Source organism: Opisthocomus hoazin, chromosome 26 (genome assembly GCF_030867145.1).
Source record: "Opisthocomus hoazin isolate bOpiHoa1 chromosome 26, bOpiHoa1.hap1, whole genome shotgun sequence".
NCBI classification, from domain to species: domain Eukaryota; kingdom Metazoa; phylum Chordata; class Aves; order Opisthocomiformes; family Opisthocomidae; genus Opisthocomus; species Opisthocomus hoazin.
The window spans coordinates 3,818,500-3,842,469 of record NC_134439.1 but is presented as its reverse complement, the minus strand read 5'-3'; the positions used below and the strand labels follow the sequence as shown (position 1 = coordinate 3,842,469).

General features: G+C 48.3%; 1 protein-coding gene across 11 annotated transcripts in view; it reads right to left on the bottom strand.

Annotated features, from left to right (window-relative positions):
* The window catches only part of TANC2 (tetratricopeptide repeat, ankyrin repeat and coiled-coil containing 2), a 261,577-nt gene that overhangs the window by 62,966 nt on the left and 174,641 nt on the right, over nt 1–23,970 (bottom strand). For all 11 annotated transcript variants that reach the window (XM_075443400.1, XM_075443403.1, XM_075443404.1 and 8 more), the window contains 3 exons: nt 18,571–18,696; nt 10,127–10,408; nt 7,744–7,877 (listed from right to left, as the gene is read on the bottom strand). In XM_075443400.1, the coding sequence (XP_075299515.1) occupies nt 7,744–7,877; nt 10,127–10,408; nt 18,571–18,696 (542 nt within the window). The remainder of the gene's footprint in view (nt 1–7,743; nt 7,878–10,126; nt 10,409–18,570; nt 18,697–23,970) is intronic.

The following is a 23,970-nucleotide window of genomic DNA, read 5'->3' as shown; positions in this document are numbered from 1 at the left end:
CCCACTCATTTCTTGGACGCAGGACTCGGCAGCCGTGTCCCAGAAGCTCTCCTCCCCACCCCAAAACGCTTCTCTAAATCATGGCCAGGCCAACTGCACTCCAGATTGCCGAGGCCAAGCTACCAATTTCAGCTGGCCTGGGCTCAGCTGAGCAGGCATGGCAGAATTCCATGGAATCAGAAGAAAATGGGGATTTCCTCATCTAGGTCAGGACCTAGGAAAACAGCTGCTGGAAGAAAAAGGAAGGCACGAGCATGTTAAAAGCAAAACAGCTGTTCCAAGGACAACGGCAAACACCGGTGGAAGAGAAGGGGAAGAGCTGCATCAACGCAGCACGAGGAAGAGGCTAGAGAGGGCACTGAGAGCAGAACAAAATGAGGAACAGAAGAGACTGTGTATCACCTATAACGTACAGAGGGAGGGAGAGGACTGAACTGTGAAGAGGGGAAAAGAAAAGAGAGCAGGGGGAGAAAATGACACGTCAGGAGAGGCAGGAGAGAAGAGTAATATGGGAAAGGCTGGAAGGACGGTGCGAGCATCAAAGGAGAAAGAGGGGCTGAAGATGGCTGAGGGGAAAGAAGTTATTTTTACTTAATAGGACAGGCCAATTTTAAGCAGTTCTCTGTCACTGTTGGTGAAAATGAGTATCCTCCATGTAAGAAGCGTTCCCCTCTCATCCCACCTCTGGTGTGGTTTGTCTTGGCTTCTTTCTGTAAGCGTCGTGCAAGGAAGCTGTGATGCCAAGCCCCCCTAAAAGGACCAACCTCACAGACCCCTGAGCTTACAGCAACACCCCAGTTCCTCCAGTGCTCTTAAAGGGCTTCAACATTCTATTTTAACCGTATTTCTCAACCTAGCAAGATTTACCTTTCTTTGACCCATACAGAATAGCTTCAAATAAATTCACTGTAATGCTTTTACCTGCCAAAATGCCATTTGCCAGGCATAATGTTGGTTGTAATAATGTAAATGGAAATCAGCACTGCTGTATTTTATCCATTGCACATGACCGTGCATGTAGGTGCTGACCCAGTTTATTGGGAATGTTCATTACTTTTACATAGCTGAGTACACCAGTAAATGCCCTCTGAAACTCATTAGTGTCGCAGGGCATCAGGGCTCAGAAGTAATGAATCCCTCCACCTCAACGTAAGGTAGGAGTACTCCCTTTCTTTTTATATGCCTGCAGCAACGATAACCACACTCTGGCTTATGGCCTGGAGGATGGGGAGCAGAGCCTCTGAAGCCACCAGCCGTGCTCAGTGTGCTAATGCAATGGACGTGCAGCTCCTCCACCAGCTGCTCTACACAGGGTACGACCCATTAGCACAGCAGAGCCGCCTTTCAGGTCCATTTGTTTAAGTGCTGCTACCATAAGCAACCACACAGCATCCAGAAACCCAAAGAATATCGCTGTTCAATGGGTTATTTCAAACTGTGTAGCCAATCCATTAAAAATCCTCTGTGAGTAAAGGGTAAAACCTTCAGGGAAAATGGGGAAGGTGACCCTAACCAGAGGGGACACAGTTCAGGCTTCTTCCTTGGAGCTGAACTGATCTCACCTTGGGCTATCGTACCTCTGAACGGCGCTGGTGCCCCTTGCCGAAAGGCAAAGGTCACCTAGGACACGTATCTGTGGGTCAGTATTTTTCAACACAGGCCAGATTTTGTAGGAAAGCCTCTCATTTCATTTCTCTGAGGTGAAGGACCAGCTCTGGACAAGCAGGGTTGAGTCACCATCCCTGGATGTATTTTACAGTTGTGTAGACGTGGCCTTTGGGACATGGTTTAGTGGTGGACTTGGCAGTGTTAGGTTTACGGTTCGACTCGATGATCCTAAGGGTCTTTTCCAACCTAAATGATTCTCTGATGCTAAGGTCATGCTCCAGCCGAGATGCATCAGCCCAAGTTACCCATTGCCCAGCATCATCTGGAGACACAGAGGGGCATTGCAAGGACAGCCACGTGCTGACTTTGCGATGGTCACTCACCCCTCTGGCCAGAGGAAGTACTGGCGAGAAGAATTTAAAGGGACAAAAGATCAAACAGTAAAAAAGGCAGAAAAAGCAAGGCACAACATGGGGGAGGTGCAGAGTGCTGCCTTGTTAGGGGACCTCAGGTTTAAAAACCTCAATGCTCACATTCACAACTTATTTTCCCTGATTTTCACCTTACAGTCGTTGGCAATGTGTTTACAAGCACTGAACAGCAGCAGAGGGCTTTACAGTTACACGAAGCCACGTGTTCAGCTCTGCGTGGCCAGCCCACCAGCGCAGCTGGTACGCACCCAGCGCGGCGAAGGAGCCAACTCCAGCTCGACTCGTTGGCACGGCAGCAAAACTGGCAGCCGGCTCACGGTCGGAGGGCAGACTCGAAATACATTCAACAACCCTGTAAACTTATTTCCATAATGCATGCATATACATTAAACCAAAAGACTAACCAAGCTGTTTCGCCACAAACGCTTATGTTTTATTTGCAAGTGTCAAGATGGGTGTTGCAATGTGAGGAGTTTTATTCCTGACTTTGGAGAGTTTGCCAGATCTGGCAAGACAACCGCTCTCGTCCTCCTTCCCTGCAGGTCACAGAATCACAGAATGGTAGGGATTAGAAGGGATCTCTGGGGGTCATCCAGTTCAACCCCCTGCTTTGGTCACCCAGAGCAGGCTGCACAGGACCTTGTCCAGGCGGGGTTTGAATATCTCACAGAATCACAGAATCCCAGCATGGCAGGGGTTGGAAGGGACCTCTGTGGGTCACCCAGTCCAACCCTCCTGCCAAAGCAGGGTCACCCAGAGCAAGCTGCACAGCACTGCATCCAGGTGGGTCTTGAATATCTCCAGAGAAGGAGACTCCACAGCCCCTCTGGGCAGCCTGGGCCAGGGCTCCGTCACCCTCAGAGGGAAGAAGTTCTTCCTCATGTTCAGACGGAGCTTCCTCTGCTTCAGTTTGTGCCCATTGCCCCTTGTCCTGTCGCTGGGCACCACTGGAAAGAGTCTGGCCCCGTGCTCCTGACACCCACCCCAAACCCTTACTGAGACAGGGGATGGAGGAAAAGCTGCAAAGAAACCTCCCCAGCAAGGACCACTCTGAAGTCCACTGCAGAGAACTGCGGTCTGACACATGTCCCCACGCCCCTCACCATGACCAGTGGGAAGCCCGTCTGCAGCCATCGTCTCAGCTCCTCCTCAGAGGCAGGAGAAATCTGGGAGCGCAACGGAAAAAACAGGATTGTGCCAGCTCAGTTCCTGGCAAGAGGATTAACGTTACCCTTAAAATTAGGAAATTAACTCACAGAAATCTCTGCTAACAAGTTATTAACATTGCCATATACTTCATATTTTCCTTGCAAGGAACTGGAAGGCAAGGCATTTACCTCTTGATGCCTCGAGTTTCTGGCACGCTTCTTTCTCCCCTTCTAAACTCACAGCCCTTGACACAATGCCAACCAGAACCTTGACTGTGACCTGGTGTGACAGCAAGACTTCGAACCTTCCCTTCTAAAAATGTTCTTGCTTGACACATCCAAAATGCTCTCTAGGAGCTGGGCAGGCAGCTGGAGCAGCCGGAGGTGATGCTCCAGGTACGTTATACGCAGGCATTACTGTGCTTCCAGTGTTTTCCCTGCTAATCTCTCCAGGCAGGATCACTCTGCTTCTACTTACAAACTCTCAGCCAGATGGGCTGTTGGGAAGAGAAATGACACAAGGAACAGAGAAATCTCAATTTTCAGCTCCACGTTCTCTTTCATTCTTTCAGGAGGAACTACTGCAAACCCTGAAAAGTATCCAGCCCTTCCTACCATGATGGATACACGTGTGGCAAAAGACTCCACTGCCCACCAAAGACAGGGACTGGGACTTGAGAATCCTCCACAGCTGCCCACCAGGGGCTGGGTGGAAGCAAATTTTGCCCTGTTTTTGACATTTTTCTACTTCTAGGACCCACCCACGAGGATTAATTCAGGTGACTCCTAAACCAGATAGATACAGCTTGTCTCCTGGCACAGTTTTTGCAGGACAAAACCCACACTTGATACTGGTTTCCTAAATTGTCTCATTTCTAAGTATTTTTCTTCTCCATTAGTTTGCTGATGAACACGGAACTGGAAATCCTGGGTGACTTCAAACTGTTCCCTAAGAATACAACAAATTAACGCTCTTTTCCAGCATGGCAGGACTGAGTGCAGCTCCAGCTAGTCAGTCTTCGGTTACTTATTTCTAAAATTAATGATTTGTTCATCTCTGACAACAACAGCTAAAAGCAAGCCTTGCCCCCAAGAACTTACTGCACGAAGAACAGGCAGAAAAGTACAACCCTGCATAATCCAGAGGAGGAAAAGCAACTGTTCACCTTTCATTGCTGTCATCAGAAACACGCAACTTTTGAGTTTTGGGCTAAGTGACATTTTCAGCAGGAACGGAGTGGGTGAGAGGGACGGCGTGCTTCCCACTAGCATTCTGGAGCCCGCGCCAACCATCACTTCAGCCTGTTAGCATATTATTAATCTGCTTTCATAACGATCCGCACTTCCCTAGCACAATGACCACAGCACAACCTGAGAACATCCCGCTCAGCCCAGTTGCAAGCAGAGGTGGAACATCTGCACGCAGCTTCACCTAGCTCCTTGCATATGTTTCTTATATCTCCTAAAATATTCCTGACAAATGCGGTTGTCCATCACTGTCAACACCTTCTTCCCTGCTTCAATTCCGACTCTAGTCTCGATGTAACTACAAAACACACAAGTCCAAGAAATACTTTTCCAACCAGGCTAACCCACGGGTCAATTTTGCCTTCACTTCCTTGGGCTCTTTTTTCTGCAGCCAGTTGAACAAAACCCAGTTTAAGTAGGCCAGCAGCAATTCCTTTTTTATTCCACACCTATTGATACAGGAATACGCTGCTCTTCTCTCCCTTTCTCCTGCACCAAAGGACTTTCCACTTCTTTTTTCTTTTCTTTTTTTAGATTAGACCTTGGAGAGCCTTTAGCTTATCTACATGAAGCGTTCTCCCAGACCATCCCCAAGAACGCCTGTTGGAGAATGTGGCATCAGACATTCAGATCAGGCACCTAAAATATTTTAACCAACTATTTTTACTACTGCCTACCAAGACATCCAGTTCATTTGCTCTAAGAGTTCAGCACCTTCAAAGCCTCCTATGAACAAGAAATTCTCATGATCTCTCAAAGGCAAGTTAGATGCACGTGACCGAGTTTCTGAATGAGGCGACTGCGCACAGAACAAAGAGCTCAACACTGTTATTTTAATGGATTTTCAATTCTGTTGCCAGGTCAGTAATCCTTTGTCTCCCACTGTTGCTCAGAGACTTCAAAAACCCCAGCTGGGGTGGAATAGTCAGTGTTTGTTTTATCTAGGAGGACATCACACAGAATGGTTCTTTCTAAGCAAATCAATTTATCTGCTGTTGACAGCAAGTATTCATCAGCAGCGATGCCAAGTCGTACAGCTCAGGAGGTTACTAAGAGTGCACTAGGCACACAACTTCCACCTATCAATTTGACAAACATCCCAAACCATTTTATTTGCCTTTATTTCCCTTCCTGAGGCTTGATCATCCATCAAACTTACTGCTTGTGGCGTGCTGCACAGCAGTGCTGGAAAAGGCTCTGACGCAGTAAAACCAGAATTGTTGTTTAAGATCAAGAATCATCAGCAGGAACATGGAGTTCAGGGGAAGAAAAAAAAAAAAAATCAGGAAAACCAAAAATTCTCCTGTGCTTTCAGAAAAGTCTCCCTTTGTGGCAGGAAATGCAGCTCTGAATTGGGATTTAAGCATGGGCTGTATTTCAACGCGTGGCTTCATCCAGGCGCAGACTGCAGCACCACCCGGCAGGCACCTGCTCTCCTGAGCTGGGACAACCAAGGAACACCCAGCTACGTGCTCCTTCCAGCAGCAGGTATCAAAGGCCCGTTCTCTGCACGGATCACTTTTCTTTTAACAGGCAGGGAAATGGAGGCAGGCAGATGAGACGCCGGTCTCCAGGGATCCCAGCAAGGCTAACGGCAGAGCTGGGAACGGACCCAAGGTCTCCGACTGCTGAATCAAGCCGTGCCGCTGCTGCTCTGACTCATCCCCGGGACTGTTTGCTCAACACGCCGAAGCTTCTCAGAAGTTCCGCATGCTGTGTCAGCTCCTCGGGTAGGAGAAGCGATTCCAAGTGCTCTAAGGTCAACTCCTCAGCCTTGGCATTGATCTTTTCATGAGGGCCTAACGTTTGGAAGGCGGTGATGGTTATTTCTGGAATCTGCCTACATTTACAGTAGTCGAGATTTACTGGGAGATTAACAACCGTACTAAAAGTCTGCAGTAATCCCGCTGCTAGCGCGAGAGGCAGTACATCTTCCCAGCTCATCTGTCATGTTCTGACAGCAAAATACAGGATTTGTTTTGCAAAAAAATTCTGGCTAGGGGATGAGCAGGGCTTTAAAACCCTCTCTAAAGGAGTCGGCAGCCAAGGTATAACAACCTATTTTTACTTTATTTTTGGCTATAAAGATTGTTTCTTGCTCTTTTCTCCAGTGATCAGAGATGCAAAAAAGCTTCAGTGCATGATCTATGCAGTGGATGTGACCATACGCTGTTTGAAAGAGACATATCCCTTACCTTTCTGAGGAGCAAAACGAAGCCTAAACTGCATCCATTTATCAGTTACGTAGCCAGCAGCATTACTTACGCACTCAGGGGAAGAAAGTCCAGATACATGAGGTATTTTAAGCAGAGATACCACACTTTATTGGCCCTTCTGGTAGTCTGCAATGCTTAAGATTTGCAAGGAATATGATGACTAATGCGTCCTGAACAAAACCAGACCTGGCCACCGCATTCCTTTCACGAACTCCACGTGGAAGCAGAGACTATCAGGTCTTAATATTTATTTACGCAGATACCGCACACTCTCTGCTTTGCCATCTGGGTGCAGCTGAAAAGCAGATAGGGCAAGACAGTATCTGGCACAAAAAGCCAAGCCAAACACATCCTGGCAAGAATTTCGTACAAAGACTTTGCCTGACATTTTCCTCTCCGCAGTGGGAGCAGGCAACAGGCAGGCATCAACAGCTCGGATCCTCTCAGAAGGTGGAGGAGGAGCAAGCTCCTCGGATTTCAAAGCAATAGAATGGCACCTTCCCACCACCACAAACACAGGGCGAAATCGCAGTAATACAATAAAATTCAAGCTGTAAATCTCACCTACAGTAAGTGATCGTGTCACACACACTCCACTCTTGGCGTAACAGCAAGCGCTCTGGGTATCGCTCAAAAGGCTACGATCTGTTTCGCAGACTTCTCCAAAAGACGCCGAGGCGCAGGCAGCGCAGCAACGCTCACCGCCTGCCCCTCTACCCACTGTGCGATACCTGCCCTTTTCAAAACGAAACGCTCTGGCAATTCTGCTTTCACTGCTGCAGAAAAATTGCAATTATTCTGGTAACTATGTCATACCACAACACTTGCAAGGATAAAGTACGATGGCTGGGAAAGATAAATTCTCAGAGCAGTGTGTATCTGATGTAACGGGAATGTCATCTGTGCAGAAATAACTTTCCTAGGGTCATAAAATCTGTGCCAGAAGTTTTTCTCTAGACTCCCCCAGTAAGCATTTGCACGCACACATTTTCCAGCGCCCCAAGTGACGTAAGGCAGGAGACCTTCCAACGCGTTCCATTAATCAACGTTTTCCCAAGGATCAGAAGAATCCCGAGGCGAATGTTTCCGTACCTGGGAAGCGAGTCTCCGCATGGCCTCCTCCTGGCGCCGGCGCATCTCGGGCGTCCCCGGGCAGCTCCCGCTGGTGATCGACGAGTGAGCAGAAGGCGGCTGGGTTAAGGGCAGCTCTCGGTTTGCATCCACATCTGTCCCAAGGAAAGAGGGTATGAATGGCTACCGGACAAGCACGACCGACATTCTGACAGACTAGGCAGCTGCTCTTCTCTCGCAGGTCACGCATGGCAGTTACCAATACTTTCCACAAATACTGTGGTCAGGATTTCAGGCAGCAAGAGACTGTGACACCGTCCAGCCAGGCCAGAAGCTCCCTAAGAACCTTCCTTTGGAAGCAAGACTTTTGGCAAGGACTGCTAAGATAAAGTGTGGAGCTTGTCTTATTCACCTTCTCCACTGTAATTTCACTGACTTTAAAATAATCGCAATAATTGAGTGAATTATGCACTCCTGAAAGTAAGCTCTGTCTTCGAGTTTGGGATATTTTAGGGCAGTGCTCTCCTACTCTGCAGTTCTGCCAATAGATTGTCCCTCGTTATGAACAATCGCTGGTTAATTTGGTTTTGAGTCCTTCTTCAGTGGAGACAGCCAATTTTTCTGACTTATGTGCCTATTTTATGACATAAATAAAATGGAGAGCCACAGCTAACACATCCATCTGAAGCCCATTAATGTAATCGGGGGGAGAGAAGCAGGAGTAGCACCAGGATCTGGAAAAAGCTTGCAAGCAACTAATGAATTATGCTGGAATCATCTCTGACGAGTTTAACTGCTTTCTGCTGCGTTTGAGCTGTTGCTCTCGCCTGGCAAAGCAGAAATTGGCTTTGCCACTAGATTGCTACAACTGTCCATTCACCCAGCCTCCCTGGGTCACGTTTCCAAACCACACGCATTTCACCCACAGGTAAGCATACAGAGTATTTCTGAATGACACTAAGACATGCAGTGCTTGATGATGCCTAATTACCAATTTCTGAATTTTAGGAATGTTTTAAAAGCAACAGTCCTCTTCAGCGTAGTCTGAACGCGCAGAGTACAGCCCTGAACGGATTGCTGCGAAGCATCCTTGGGCTTGACTTGAAATCATCAGGCAGACAATGACCCATTTAATGGCCAACAGCACGGGAGGACGACTACTGCCTACATAATTAAACCCTGAATGTGTTCACAATGATGCCCATTCTTATTTTGAGCATGCAACACCACCTTCACCTGCACTATTCGTCAGAGACAGGAATTAAGAGTCTGAAGTCTGAGGCTGTATTTATGCCAGTTTACTAACGCCGACAGCTCTACTGCTGTAGCATAGTCAGGTCAGGCAATGAGCGTTTATTATTAAACATAGATTTTACTAAGCATAATAATTTTTATCCTCCATATCTTGTGATCTCTTTAGGAAATAAAGTTGCTGATTGATTCTGCAGGTCTCCATCCCAATAACTAACACTGAGGAACCATTCAGTTCTCAACTCCACGGCCAAAGCAGAGTGCGAAGCAAACAGCGCGTTAGTTGTGACCAAGGATCTTTGTCCTTCGGGCATGAAAGATGCAGGGCACTTTCTTGTGGAAATATCCAAGCTTTTAGTCCAGAAACAGCTAAGTACAGTTGTCTCTCTGATGTCCACAAACCCTCTAAGCAGACTGGGGAGACATACACTTGGTGCACTGCAGAGCTGCAGTGAAGGTTCAGCAACAAGCCCTGCCTTTCACTCCGGATTGTTCATTTAGCTTTGACAAGTGACGCTATTCAACATGCCAACGATCGGTGACATTTCAGATATTCCGACATGGCTAAGGGTACTGCACTCTGGTAAACAGATTTAACTCCAGTTTCACTGAGATACAGTGACCTAAATCCTTAAAAGATACCTTCAGGTACCTAACCCAGTATTTTTAGTCCTGTCTTATTCGCTTACTGAGAGCTGAATGATTTTAAAATGCTGTCATCCCCACCCGCAAACACGTCAGCGCAGAGCGACGTGAACTGGATGGGACCCCAAGAGGCAGAGCAATGCTGGGTGCCTTGTGTTCCACCCTAAACATCTACAGCGTGACAAACTGAGATAAACAAACCGTATGGGAAGGAGAATGCACCAGCATGGATTTGTAATAACAGAATATTGGCAATTAAAATTGGAGTCTTCCCAATCAGAGATGTTTTAAAGTCAGAGAAAGAAGCGACAGACTATTCTGACTCTTCAAAAAGTAGATTTGGAACAGGAGCAGTATAAATATTGTCGACAGGTGCTTCCTTTGCTTGGCAATAAAGACTAAGCTGATTCCTTGGGCCTGAAGAATGGGATCTTTTCAGCCAAAACCATTATAAAAGCTGATGGAAAAGATCTCGGATTTTTGGGGACCCACGCGCTGCTGTACTTACGTTTCGGCGAGGCGTGCGGGCTATCGGAAGCAATCTGTCTCATACGTGTGCCATGGCAGCTGAGCGCAACCAGTCTGGAGATGATGGCGGTTTTTCCAAACCCGATGTTCCCGACGATCACGACACCTCGGTTGACGCTGGCGTTGGAACTCTGCAGCTGCGCGTCTATCTCGTGGAACACCCAGTCCCGGCCAACGAAGACGGACTCGGTGGTGATGCTGGGCACCTCGAAGAGCAGCGGTTTCAGAGAGATGTCGGGAGGTCTGTAAGGTGCGAAGCGGACTACAGAGAGGAAACACAGGGAAAGAACATCAACATCAATACTAGCAGTGAAACTATAGTTTGGAAGTTGCTGTTTAATCTTCCTTAGAAATCTTTTCATTGCAAAAGGTGAAAAAAATACAAGCTTGGTTATTACCCACAGGTTTGCTGTTAAAAGCGTCTGGCTCATACATTGCATTTTCCATCACAGGAGTTCAGAGAATTTTACAGGAAGAAGTAGTTTATAGTGAGGGAAAGTGTAGTTGGAAAAATGAAATTTCTCGTTTAATATCACCATAACTGAAGGCCCCGCCGCAGACAGAGCAGTACGCTTTCCACGGCAGCTACCCCTGCGACACAGCCTGTTCAATCTATAGATCTGTCTGTTCGCCCGGTCAGTCCAACGAGAACAAAAAAAAAACCTAGGCACTTCGAAGTGTTCAATCAGTCTAGGAGAAGTTATCTGAACTTTTCTAAAGTCTAGAAATGAAACCAGATTGCTGATAGGATTTTCTTGTATGGCAATGAAACCATTTTCTCTTTTCACAAGGAAAAGCGGTGTTGAAAGCCACAGAAAGTTAACGAGGAGCGCAAGAAACCACCTCCCCAAAAGACCACGTATGCTGGTGCAACGCTAACACCTCAAAACATGGATACTGATCGTGTTTCTTTTTCCATTTTTAACGCATTAGATTGTACGAATATGTACACCTAAACCCAAGCCAGCCTTGAAACTTTTTCAGGAACATTTGGGGGTGGAGGGAAAGGGTATTTGCCTTTCTCTCCATTTGGTGCAAGCTATCTAGGGAACGCACACCTAAGAAGAGGAACATCTACGCACAGATCCGGTGCAAAGACGCTATCAGAAAGATCACCTCATATGGTGCATTCTGCCCCTGAGATCTGTAACTGTGAGATGATATGCATAAATCAATAAAAAAAAATTTAAAAAGTGACGGAAGCACTTTGTGCCGGCAGAGACCGTTGCTGGATCTTCCCACTTTACCACCGAAATGGTTTCTTCATTAAAAACTTTCAGATGGTGGCCACGAAGACAGCAGGCGATTCCCACTCAGGGGGAGGTTCATCACACTGCATGTTTTAGCCACAAACATTGAATTTTCAACATAATTCCTTCAAGCCACAGCTGACACAGATGGAGCTACATCTGTGGGACACGATTTCAGACCTGGACCTGGTATGGCAGCTCTGAAATCCACCTTCCAACTGCAATACACGTGTTGTACTTGCCACTCAACACATAGATTTAAACCGATGTGAAAAGCAGTGGAAAATTTGAGCTGTGGATCACAGAAGTTGAATTCAATTTGTTTTGAGATCATACAGCACGCTGCAAATGGAAACAACCCTACAAAATCTCGAGGTCTTCACAGCACGTTGTAAAAGCGATCCCACAAAGCCGCAGAGAAGGAGGTCCCTGAGCAGCACTGCGGAAGGATCTTGGTACAAAACCTATCAGTTTGCTCAGTGTCCTCTCTTGGCACAGTCACACTCCCATTACTGCCATTAGCTGCTTTCACTGGAAACCATTTGGTGTCTGAAGTTTTAAAAGCCCTCAGACGCTTAAAAAGCACAAACATCATTCACCAGCTGCCGATGTCTGCCACGTCCTCGCCCGCTCGCCCTGGGCTGCGGACTTGGGGGTGGTGGTTCCATCCCCACAGAGACCTCCCGGTCTGGCCACTGGCGTTGTACTGAGCTCACTGCCAAAGGTTTATCAAATCACAGGAGGATGCTTTATCTACGTGGGAGGAGGTCACAGGCCTGCTACCACCCTGACCATCCTGCTGTAAATACAAACACATAGTGTTTGAACAGAGCAGGGTGCTGAGTCAAGCTCTGCGCTTCGGGACAAGCTCCGCTCCCGGGCTGTGCAATGAATCCCTCTGGAAGCTGCTCCCTCCCAGTGCCCCCAGCCTCCCTCCCTCCCTCCTCACCAGTCCCACAGCAGCAGAGCTGCTTGCCCTGGCCCCAAGCTCTGCCGCCCCGTCCCTGCCCTGGAACCCACTGACCTGATGCCCAGGGCTCAAATCCCCTTGAAACCCTTTGCAGACCTGGCCAGGGAGCAGATCTGTTGACCCAGAGCTGACACAGGGGCTGGGAATTAATGTGACAGCAGCTATGCCTCAGGAAAATAGCTTGTATTTTAAAAATGTTAGGTATTTTGCATTTCCCTTTTTTTTTAAATGATACAGAAAATACTTGAAAGTGATGAACGTGCTTTAAATTTATCCTAGGGTGGAGATGGCTTTTGAATTGCACGAGCTCACAAGCAGCTCGTTTGATTGCCCTTGCCGGGCTCTGTCACGCGAGCGCTGCGGGATGTGCTGGCACGGGAAGGCGCCGGAGCAGCAGAACCGCTGGCGGCGGGACGGGGCGAGGCAGGGGGCTGCGTGTCCCCATGTCCCCGTCCCAGCTCCAGCCTGGCTCTCGGCATTGGCCTCCCCACCCGAGGATGGGGCCCAGATGACCAGCTGTAGTGGTCCGACTGATGCAAACCAAGTGTTCCAGCAGCGCATTTCACACGGGAAATTATTTGTTTGCATTATGCCACCAATACTATCCATAGAAAATAATAAAAAAAAAAATCAAAACCCCCAAGACTCCATTTGGAAAACATCAAGCTAAGATTTGTGCTTGAAAAGCTACAGCTTTGCTTTACTTCTGCATGCGTGTGTATGTGATACGCCGTGTCGGTGAGTGAAAATGTACAATAATGCTCTTCTAAAAGCCAGAAGCCTAACAGGTACCAAAGGGTCTTAGGGGCTAATGCAGAGACAAGATTAAACATAAAAGCTGTGGGATCCAATAAGCTCCTGCTTTACACGGTGGGGACCTGGAGTCAACTCTTGGCTTCTTTTCAGAGGTGCAAAGGTCTTTGAGGCTGTGTGACACCTACACCTCTGACCACAACACCCCAAACAGGCAAAGGATAGCCTGGAGACTGGTTGTTATCCAAGTGGACAGGAATATCTACATCTTGGCTGTCACCTGGGGATAGCACCTCCTGTCCTGAAAAAGCCTCAGCAAAACCTCAAGGAGAGACACACCCACTTCTCTACCCCCATCATGGACTCAGAGAATGGTGTGGGATGGAAGGGACCTTACAGACCACCTCGTTCCAACCCCCCTGCCATGGGCAGGGACCCCTTCCAACCAGCCCAGGGTGCTCCAAGCCCCATCCAACTTGGCCTTGAGCACTGCCAGGGAGGGGGCAGCCACAGCTTCTCTGGGCAGACCCGGCCAGGGCCTCAGCACCCTTGAGTAAAGAATTTGTTTCTTATATCTAATCTATATCTGCCCTCTTTCAGCTTGAAGCCATCACCCCTTGTCCTATCACTCCATACCCTCATAAAAAGCCCCTGTCCAGCTCTCTCGCAGCCCCTCCAGGCACTGGCAGCTGCTCTAAGGTCTCCCCACAGCCTTCTCTTCTCCAGGCTGAACAGCCCCAGCTCTCCCAGCCTGTCCTCACAGCGGAGTGCTTCCAGCCCTTGGATCATTGCTGTGACCTCTGGACCTGCTCCCAGAGGTCCAGGTCTCTGCTGTGCTGAGGGCTCCAGAGCTGGATGCAGGACGCCCGGGGGGGGTCTCACAACCTTCTGGCCCCTCCAGACCTTCCAACACCACCAGTCACTGACCACAGCAAAGCAAACCTCCCACCAGCCTGGTGGGACATGTCACAACTTCAGGCTTCGTAATCCCAGGGCTCTCAGAGGGCAGGGGATGCTGGGAAGCATCTCACCATTACAAAAACACTCCGTGCCACACTGGTTTGGCAATGAGTGCTGACAACACGCTTTTTGTCCCACCCAGCCACCTATATCCCCTCCACATGCCAGCAGAAGACATTTCACCCCACCATCTTTGGAAGACAAACGCAACATCAGCATTCTCCTAGCTGGACTCTCAAAACCATTTCCAAATACTTGAAGACCGCCACTGACTAACTGCAAGCCATGTGCCAGATCCTCATCAATTCCTGACACTGTCTGCTCAACACCACCAAACCCCTCCCTTGTTACCGTTCATTTTACAACCCCCCAGGAGTCAGCGGTGCCCAGGCACAGCCAAGCAAGGCACAAACCCGGGGGAAGACCCCGGAACCCCAGGGGAATTTTCAGCTCCTTTCAAAGAGTAGAAAAACTACCCCACAAGGAGAGGAGAGCTGGAGAAAAGGAAGGCTGCACTGGAGCTTCAACGTTTGGGGCAGAAATTAGAGGATAAGCTAATGGACAGGACTCTGAAAAAGAGGGTAAGAAGGTTCAGAAGTCTGGGGTGAGGATGCACGCACACGTTTTGGATGAACCCTATTTGCCACCTGACTTTAGAACTTGTGAAAATCAAAGTACGTGAATAAGCTGCCTTCCTATCCTTGAAAATTTGGCATTTGCTGGGTTTTATATTCTTTTTTAATGAAGCATTTTATAGAACTCAAGTCAGAGTACCACAGAAATACCCAGAACTTCCGTTAATATTGTAACATAAATTAAACCATATTTTTCCTGGAAATTCGTGTGTGGAGTGGGACAGAATGAGGTCTGGTTCTGTAAAATTTTCATGAGAGCTGATGAAATACCATGCAAACTTCTGTAGAGCCCAAGCAATAAATTCAAATCTCAAGCTGAAACACTGCCTACCATACCCATCCTGGCTTCTTTTTGTGGCTGAAAACGTCAATGAAATCCACCCAGAGCTGGCTGTACTACGTACAGAAGAAAGCCACTGGGCTGAAAACGAGCAGGAGAAAGTCAGAGAAAGGCTCATCATGTCTTACCACGAAGGTCAACCTCTGCTACACAAAGAGAATTTTTAGTTATTTTAGCTGTTGAAAGACTCTAAGATGCCTGTTCAGAAACCATTCGTTTTACAGACTCCCCTCTCTTCAAACACAAATTTTTTCTCAGCTACGTTGGCAATCAGCATCCACAGCTCCTTAGTTGTTTTACTGCTTATTCTAGAGGCGTTTCGTTGCCATTTCAATATCCGTGGTGGAAGACGCTGTCCAGAGCAAGCCCCTGCAGGGCTACGCTGCGCAGCCTGGATGTCGCCAAGATGTTGAGAGGAAGCCCAGGGGAGAAGCACTTCAATATTTATTGCAAAAAAATGCGCTTCTGAATAACACAGTATCAGCCAGCACCTGCTGTGTCCTTCGTTAAATAAGAACTCACCAATCAGCCAAATATCTGAGTTTATTTCCTATACTCGCTTTAGACTGCAACCTCTTTCAAGTGTCGTCTTCAACGTACACACCCATCAGGACGAAACCAGTGCCCGTTCTTCACAGACCGTGTGCCTAAAAAGGCTAAACTATTTTTTTGCATTTTTATGAAGTGCGTGAAACTCTCTGATCCCAACGGCGATGGTATTAAACACATACGACGAGGAAAAATCCCCAGAAAATCATAAAAGATTTAAAGAAAATCTGCTACTGCCATATTGCTAATATGGTAAACAATATATTGGTGGAATCTGAGCCATCCTCTCCTCCACTCCAGCCCTCACTGGAACACCCCGGTTCTGCACACCCTGCATCAGCCCTGACATTTGCTTTTTGGAGAAAAAAAAAAATAACAATGGCTACTGCCGGGGTGTTCTAATACCATACAGCATGGTTGCCACCTGGCCCCGCTCCACGGTGGGTCACAGCCATCGTCCTGTACTTCGGGTTTCAGCAACCCCGAACGGCTTCAAATGCCGCTGGCGGAAAATATGAACAGCACAGATTGCGATCACCGTCCTGTTAAAACCTGCTGCTGGTACGAATACCTGTCACGCTCGTAGCGCTGGGATTGCTAAATTACTCCCCTGGCGAAAATACCTGATTTAACAACAAAAGAGCAGGGACAGTCTCCCATTTACCTTCTCTGCACTGGGATTCTCAAACACTGGGAACAGATCAGTGGGCTGTAACGTGTCCACCCGGTACAGGGCCAGGAACTGCTCTGCTGCTTCAGCCCAGCGCCAAGACCAGAGATATTACAGTTAAACCCAGGTTTAGGATTTCCAGTTGCAACAAAGAGCTCGTGATTGTAACAAGGCAATTTCACAGTAGTATCTGGAACATGTAGTATTTTGGGGGAAAAAACCCTACATCTTCAATGAAATGAAAATATTTCCAAATAGTGGTGGTTTGGTTTTTTCACATCCTCTTCTTCTCCCTCTCTTTTTAAAAATAGCACGGCACCTCAACTAGGATCAGACGGAAATTCCAAAAAAATTGAAACACTGCTGCTACTCTCATGTAACCCTCACAAAAAAAAGAGGAAAAAACAAAATGAACAAAAAGAAGTAAGAAAATCTGTAGTGCTACACGAGTTTTCAAAGTGTGTCTGGAAAACAATTTGATTCTGTTCCTACAATAAAGTTGAATGTTTTGGACGCAATCACTGCAAATGACGAAGCCTTGGCAAGCTGCTCCCTTCCAGCATATGGAAATCTTGTCTGTCAAACTTTGCTTTCTCCACTGCCTGCCTGCTAATACATTTTCATAACGGCCTCATCAGCCAGTGTGATTTCATTACAGACTGCGATCCAGCGCGACACAAACCCACTTTCTTCTTCCATCAGAGGCTCGTGCATTTGGTAGGAATCCCAGCCGGGCTGGACCAGGTCGTGCTCGTGGTGCTGAGCAAGAACCCAAGCTGCCATCCCTCCGGCTCCTACCTCCGTACCTGAGGATGGCGGGCGCTTGCTCAGAAAACCCCCAGAGCAAAGGAAAGTTCAACGTACCGCCAACAGAAACCCCTCTCCCCGCGTACAGGGGAGAACAAACTGGTCTCACGGCAGAGCAACGACCAGAAAAAATCGCAGACGAGCTTTCTCCGCCATCTCCTCATCTGCGCAGTGGGACACGATGGGGACGAAGCATTAAACTGGCGACCGGCTGCAGATACAGGGCTGTCACGGTGATGGCTCCAGGATGCAGCCAGAGACTTTGCTCAGATTACAAGGGGGATGGAAGCTGTGGGCTGAAAGCCCAAGGACATGGGGGGAACCTAGCTGAGGCTGCCTGGAAATAAACAAAATACTAAATACCAAAATGTCAGCCCTGGCTCCTCTTCTCCTTGCTAACGTCTTTTTTGTGGAATTTGCCAGGAAGAACCACAAAAATGTCCCCTCTCAAAAGGCCTTTCAGAAGTCAAAGGGCCGCCTGAATGCCGGCATTGTGAGCGTCCGTACGAGGGACGCGCCGGGATGGTGGCTCCACACACTGCGCTTGGCTCCTTCCCCCTGGTACGCTGCACACTGCCAAGCGGGGCTGGAATCCCTGGCTTTTCGTTCAAAAACAGAAGAAAAAAAAGAGCGGCCCAACAAAATCTCTCATTTTCTAGAAACCATCAAAGTTATAGCCCCGCAGTGCTCAGGGACTGACAGAAGGCTGGTAGGGGAGCAAACAGGGAGCGGAATTTGGGGATCCCCTGCAGGAACATCCTTACAGGATACAGGGGTGGACGTGCAGGTTCAGTCCCCGGCTGCCCACAGGCACACGCAGCACAGCCCATCACCCCGGACGCAGCCGCCACGCTCGGGGAGGGCAGCACCCTGGGCAGGGTGACCACGGAGGAGGTGGCCATCACCCCGCCTTGGGGCGCAGAGCCGCTCTGGAAGGCGGCGTGGGGGCTGCCCTACTGCACCCTGGTTTTCATGTACAATTTGCTGATTTGTCCTTGTGTTCCTGAAAAGTGAGGCTGCTCAGACTAGGAGCCAACTCAACGCTACGATTCCTCCACAATCCATCTTTACACCATGGCTACGTACAGTGTGCAGCGGGCAAACCAGACATGGCAGTTAGGAAAGGAACCCCAAAGTGTTACGCTGACAGCACCTCACTGATCACGGAGCAGCAGGGCAGCATCCGCCCGCCACCACCCAACAGAAGTACTTGGTTCATGACTACATTTGCTTTCTTTCCCTTTAGAATCATGGAATCATCAGGGTTGGAAAAGACCTCTAAGATGATCAAGTCCAACTGTCAACCCTTCAGTTTGGCCATGCCACCAAGAAGGACACTGGAAATAAAGGAGGCTGGTCCTCACCCTCATGGAGAGGCAGCGCTTAATACCCGTAGCACCTAAACCATGCCCGCTCCAGCACCTTCCCGCGGCTGCGGAGGAGGCGGCTGCAGTACCAGCCCCCAGCCCGAGCCCCCGGCGCGCTCCTACCTCGCAGGTCCTGCTGCGTGCGGGCGCCGGCCACGCTCTGCCGCGGCATCCGGAGCGAGGTCCGCAGGGGAGTGTGCCTCTGCTCGTCCAGGTAGGCGAGATCTTCGAGGTGGGCTGAGCTGGTGGCTGCCACGAGAAAGCAAAATCACCACATCACACCTGGCTTTCAGATCTCAGGCTCTGGTTAACGTATTTTTCCTTTTTAAAGCAAAATACACGGAGTTCTAACTATACTGAGTCAACACAGCTAAGGTGAACCAAATCCAACTTCCCCCAGCAAGGAGTAAAGAAGTGTTTTGGTAACTTCTTCTCATGCCCCATGGGTATTTGCTCTGGTTTGGTCTCCTCTTGATGGTCACAGCTAAAAAAGACACATGGAAAATGGAGACGCGGAGTCTCTCAACTAAGCTCTCCCAGCCAAAGCTTGACAGAGGCAGGCGGCATCTCCTCCTACGTGAAAGCCAACTCCATAGTGCGTTCTATGCTGGAGTCCACGATCTCCTCGTCAATTATTTTAGAGCTACTTACTTTGGATATTAACATTTATCTGTTCATAAAGCCAGAATTAGCAGAAGAAAAATAAAACTTTCAACAGACCAGCAAAAAATGCACAAATAAATGAGTAAAATGTTACCTGAACTAAAGCCGATGACTTTATTATTCTAACGTTACTTGCTCATGGGAGAATTTAGTTTTCTTTACAACGCTAGATGAAATAGGAATAATTTATTGGTCTCTGATGAAGGTGCCAGCTCTGCGTGAACAAACGTGGTTGCAACAGAAACTGCAGCTAGAAAGTTTCTCTCTTTCTCTCGGAAGCCGGCTGATAATACAGCGCAAGTTGGTTTTCACTCCGTTTTTCGACTGAAGCCCGTGGATGGTCCTGCCACCAGCCGCGCGGGCTGCATCCGCGGGGCAGAGCCACGCGCAGCGGACCCCGAGGCACTACGGGAAACACGGCACATGGGCAAGAGGTCGGATTCTGGAGGTGCTTCCCTCCAAACCCCACGGCCTCAAGCATCGTCTCGCAGCGGCACTTCCCCCCAAGACGCGACACTTACAGAGATCGTTTTGGAGAGCAGTTTTTAAGCAACGCCCTTTCCACAGCTACCCGATGACCACAAACGTTTTTTTAATTTGAATTTCACGATGGGTGCAGCACGGTTCGGTGGGAAATGCCTCCGGATCGTATCAGAGGGGAATGACTGGAGTTAACACTGCCCACAAAACTGCACCAATCAGCACAAGAAATAGCGATTTTTTTTATTGGTGGGGATTGGAAGATAAAAGAAAATGTGGTTTGAACATGACAAATTTCGATTGCTTCCATGTGAATTTACCCACTATTCAGAAACGATTTTCTGCCATGTCAGAACCCTTTTCAGTCAAGTAATTTACAGAATGTGATAAAATGAAGGAATGACAACTCCACTGCACTAAGCAATCTTCCCAATTACACACAGAAAACTTACTAATGCTCTTCGCAGATCACCAGCTCTGTTCCTGTTCTGATAACCGTCTCCAGAATTCACATTCAACATTTACCGATGGAAAACACGTCACTCAGTATTTGGCTGCTCAATACTCTGTATCTGATACCGCGCGCTTTTTTTGTCAGTTTTTGGTCAATTACCATAACAAGATTATTATTTTAAATTGAACTAATTAATTAAATGACTTCTTCAAAGACTGCCTGTGAGGCTGATATTAATTCTTCGCTGCGAAATGGGTAAATGTTTGGATACAGCTCTCTGGAGTAGCTCACGGCACTGAACTTTGCACCCTTCCTCCAACACAAGATGTAACAACTCAACACAAGGGAAAGGCTGAAAATTTCAAAACTAAGGGAAACGCTTTTTATACGCGATGCCTAATGACCATACAAAAATCCTTACAAGATCTTCTTGCGGTCAAAATCCAAGCAAGATTCAGAGACTGTAACAAGGGGTGGGGAGAAGGGGCTCAAATTCAGCAGCAATTTTTAATGCTGTTCTTAAAATTGCCTGAACTCTTTATATAAATTTTAAGAAAAAGAGTAAGGGAGAGACAGAGAGAGGACAAAAGGTAAACAATAAGAGCAAGAAAAAAAGAGGAGATAACCCCATCAAAGCCTGTTTTTAGAAGACCTTCATGCTCTTCTACTCCTGTAAAGTTGATCTGATGCTCACTGTGAAGGAGCTGAAATGCTGTCAGCAGAAACTGGGGCTTTAGTGTGGATGCCAGGGATTTTCTGTGGGCACCAAACCCACCGCAGCCTGCGCCCAGCATCTCCAGCCTTCGGCTTCAGCTGCCGCTCACCCGGCGGTGGCACAGGCCATGGCAACGTGCCTTCTGCCCAGAAGCACGCGCAGTTTATGTCCCTCCTTGCGGCGTGACTGAGCCCGAGGACCTGCACGAAGAGCAGCCCTTACCGCAGCAACCCCCGGCGGACCCGAAGCATCCCGGGGGGATCTGGTACCCCAGAGCCCGGTACCAGGCAGGTCAGGCCTTCGTCCCCCGACCCGTGCCAGCGTGCCTGTACAACTGCTGCACTCACACACGCGGCTGCCGACGTTCTCGGGAAAGCAGGACCTGAACAGATAATCTGCTCTTGTTAAATACAAACCCCTTTTCACTTCAGCTGACTGTCAGGCAACCAGGTAAAAAGCAGCCAGCCAGGACTGCCCAGCACTGGCCAGTGCATGTAGGATACGCTGAAAATCCACACCAGAAATAGCCCGAACCCACCCTGGGAGAGTTTAGACAGGAAACATTCGACCCCCTTTAATAAAAAAAACAAAACAATGTCTGAATGCTTTTCTTTTCTATTTGTAAATGACACTGCAGTAAGCTTATGCAGACCATTAGATTATTCTGTGATCCTTTCCAGGCATATCTTGTACCCTTGAATGGGAGTTATTAATGCCGCACACACAGAGCTCAGCAGTTTGGCTGCACCAAGGCTTCGCCGCTTACAATAAACAAATTTGCTGGCTGAAAGAGCCACTGTTCCTCCGTGAAGACACCACACTTTTTAACAGAATTCAGTAAAGAAATATCTTCTTGAATTCAGTTCAAGTTACCTTGCTGAAGCTGCTCCTGCTTCTCTGAAAAAAAAGGAAAGAAAACAAAAGTCCTCATATTGGACTTGCTGCAAGGTGAACAGAGTGCCCACGGCAGGGCACGACTACGCGTGCGCACCATCACTAAATATATATACGTGTGTGTATGAGAGCGTGCGCGTGCATCTCTCTATACGTCTATCAGCTGCCCAAGGATAACATTTCCTCCCTCTAAATTCTGTATTCAGTCCTGTTCCAGTCCCATTTTAATTCTATCAAGCACATTCAGAGCCATCAAGGATGACCAGAACGATTAATCTTGCAGGTAATTTCATTTCTTCATACAGGATCATCTAATGCAGCAACAAACTGCTGGAAGCTTGTTTTTCCAATTTATATAACAGTTAAAACCAAAAATTGCTTCCTTCCCAAGCACTCATCAACAAAAAGAATAAAGTAACTTCTTCTTTTCGAAATTCACATTAGTCCTCGAATAGAGAATCAGTTTCACAACATGATTATGAGCAAATTTCTTTTGCCTTCCAGTCTCCAGGAGAACACCCTCACACCAGCCCAGCTCACGCACACCGTGGAAATACTGCGCTGCAACCAGGCTGCACGCCCGAGGAGCAAGACCTGCAACGCTCCGGGCAGCACAGCGAGCCCCCGGTTCATCGTACGGGGTTTCAAACGCCAAATGGTTCTTCTCAGGAGGCACAGACCATACGCCACGCACAACCTGCGCTGCCCAGACCGCATCCGGCTCTCCAAGCCTACGCGACTTCTTGTAGTTGATGGTTTCCGAAGCATCAGCCAGTGGCAGGCCCACAGCTAGCGTGTCGTTTTCTTCAATTAGTGCTAATCATGGTCATTTAAAGCTTTGTGGGGAAAAAAGAAAAATTAAGAAACTCGCTGGGAGAGTATGCCCAGGTTCTGAAGCCCAGTTTTTCAAACTCTTATCAGCTGGTCTGATCAAGCACGGCATCTCCCGCTCGACACATCGCTTTTTTTAAAATAGAGGCTGAAAACCAGCATGGGTATGTTCTCTGCTCTGCCACATTGGCAGATCTACTTTCTTCTTCTGAGAAGGCTGCTTTAAAGGGTTTGTGTTGTTGGCCTTTTTTCTTATTTTCTCCTTTTTAAGTCCTAAAAATCTGCTTTTAGAACAGTTTCAGATGAATGGAATCGTGTGGTATTTCATCTCCTGGATAAAAGCCACAGCCAGCAGATACAGAGCCAAGTACCGCACGCACATCAGCCCTATCTTCTCCTTACCGACTACTGGTGGGCTGCAGGATATTCCTGCTTACGACGCCGGGAAAGGTTCTCAACATGAAGCCAAGATTTCTGTAGCGTGATGGACACCTGGTGACCATGAGAGCGGGGCTTTGGGGACATCCTTGGAAACCGGTTTTTAGACGGCATCCACCCCAGTTGGCAGCTAAAAGGAGAGTCAGCAACGCTGGGCCTCACGACGGTGTCTGAGGAACACAAGTTTACCAGCGCTCGTTGAGTTCTGTAACTAAAAAGCTTTCCTAATGCAAAGGGCTGCACACTCTTTCCAAATTGCATTCATCTTCTAGGAGGTGGATCTTGGTGAGCAGACAGGAACGCAGCTCAGAGCCGCTCCTCACGCTCCTCCAGTAGCTCAGGTGTCCACAGAGAGGGCTTTCACCGCACACCCAGAGCATCAACTCGGCTGGGTCCCCAACAGCAAACGGCAAGGGCACAACGGGGCGGCTGTTCCGACGGCTGCTCGATGGCTCCAGCTACTGCACCACAGGCAGACAGGAGTTCTGAGGCAAACAGCGGAACGATGGCGAGTCCCTGCCATACACATGCAGCCTTCTGGAAGCAGAATTGTCTCATTTCCTGGGGAGAACTGCAGTCCTGCCGGCATTTGTTGTTTTTCTTTAAAGGGTTTGCACTCCAACCTCTGTCCCGTCTGTGGAACAAGAAGCCAGCTGCAGTCCCAGATGTTTTGCTGGGGTGGACCTTGTGCGCTGCCAGAGAAGAGCACAACGATGGCCAGTGGCCTCCTCTACTGTTGGTCCTACAACAGGTGAGGAGTTCTTCCTCAGCAGCCCAAAGCCAGGCTCAGTTCCCACCTTCATCACCATCATCATCTACAGCTGCAACCGAGGAGACTCGGACACAATGAACTGCGGCCAGATCCATTTCATGTTTTGCCACGGATTATTTCTGCAATTGTCAGTACAACTACCCTGCCAGTTCTCAGGCTGATGAACCGAGATTTATCTTCCTGATTTAGAACTGAGGAATAATTAAGGAGATCTAAGGCCAGAGGAACTAGAAGTATTTTTTCCTGAGAATATGCTTCAGTACTTCCAAAATTATG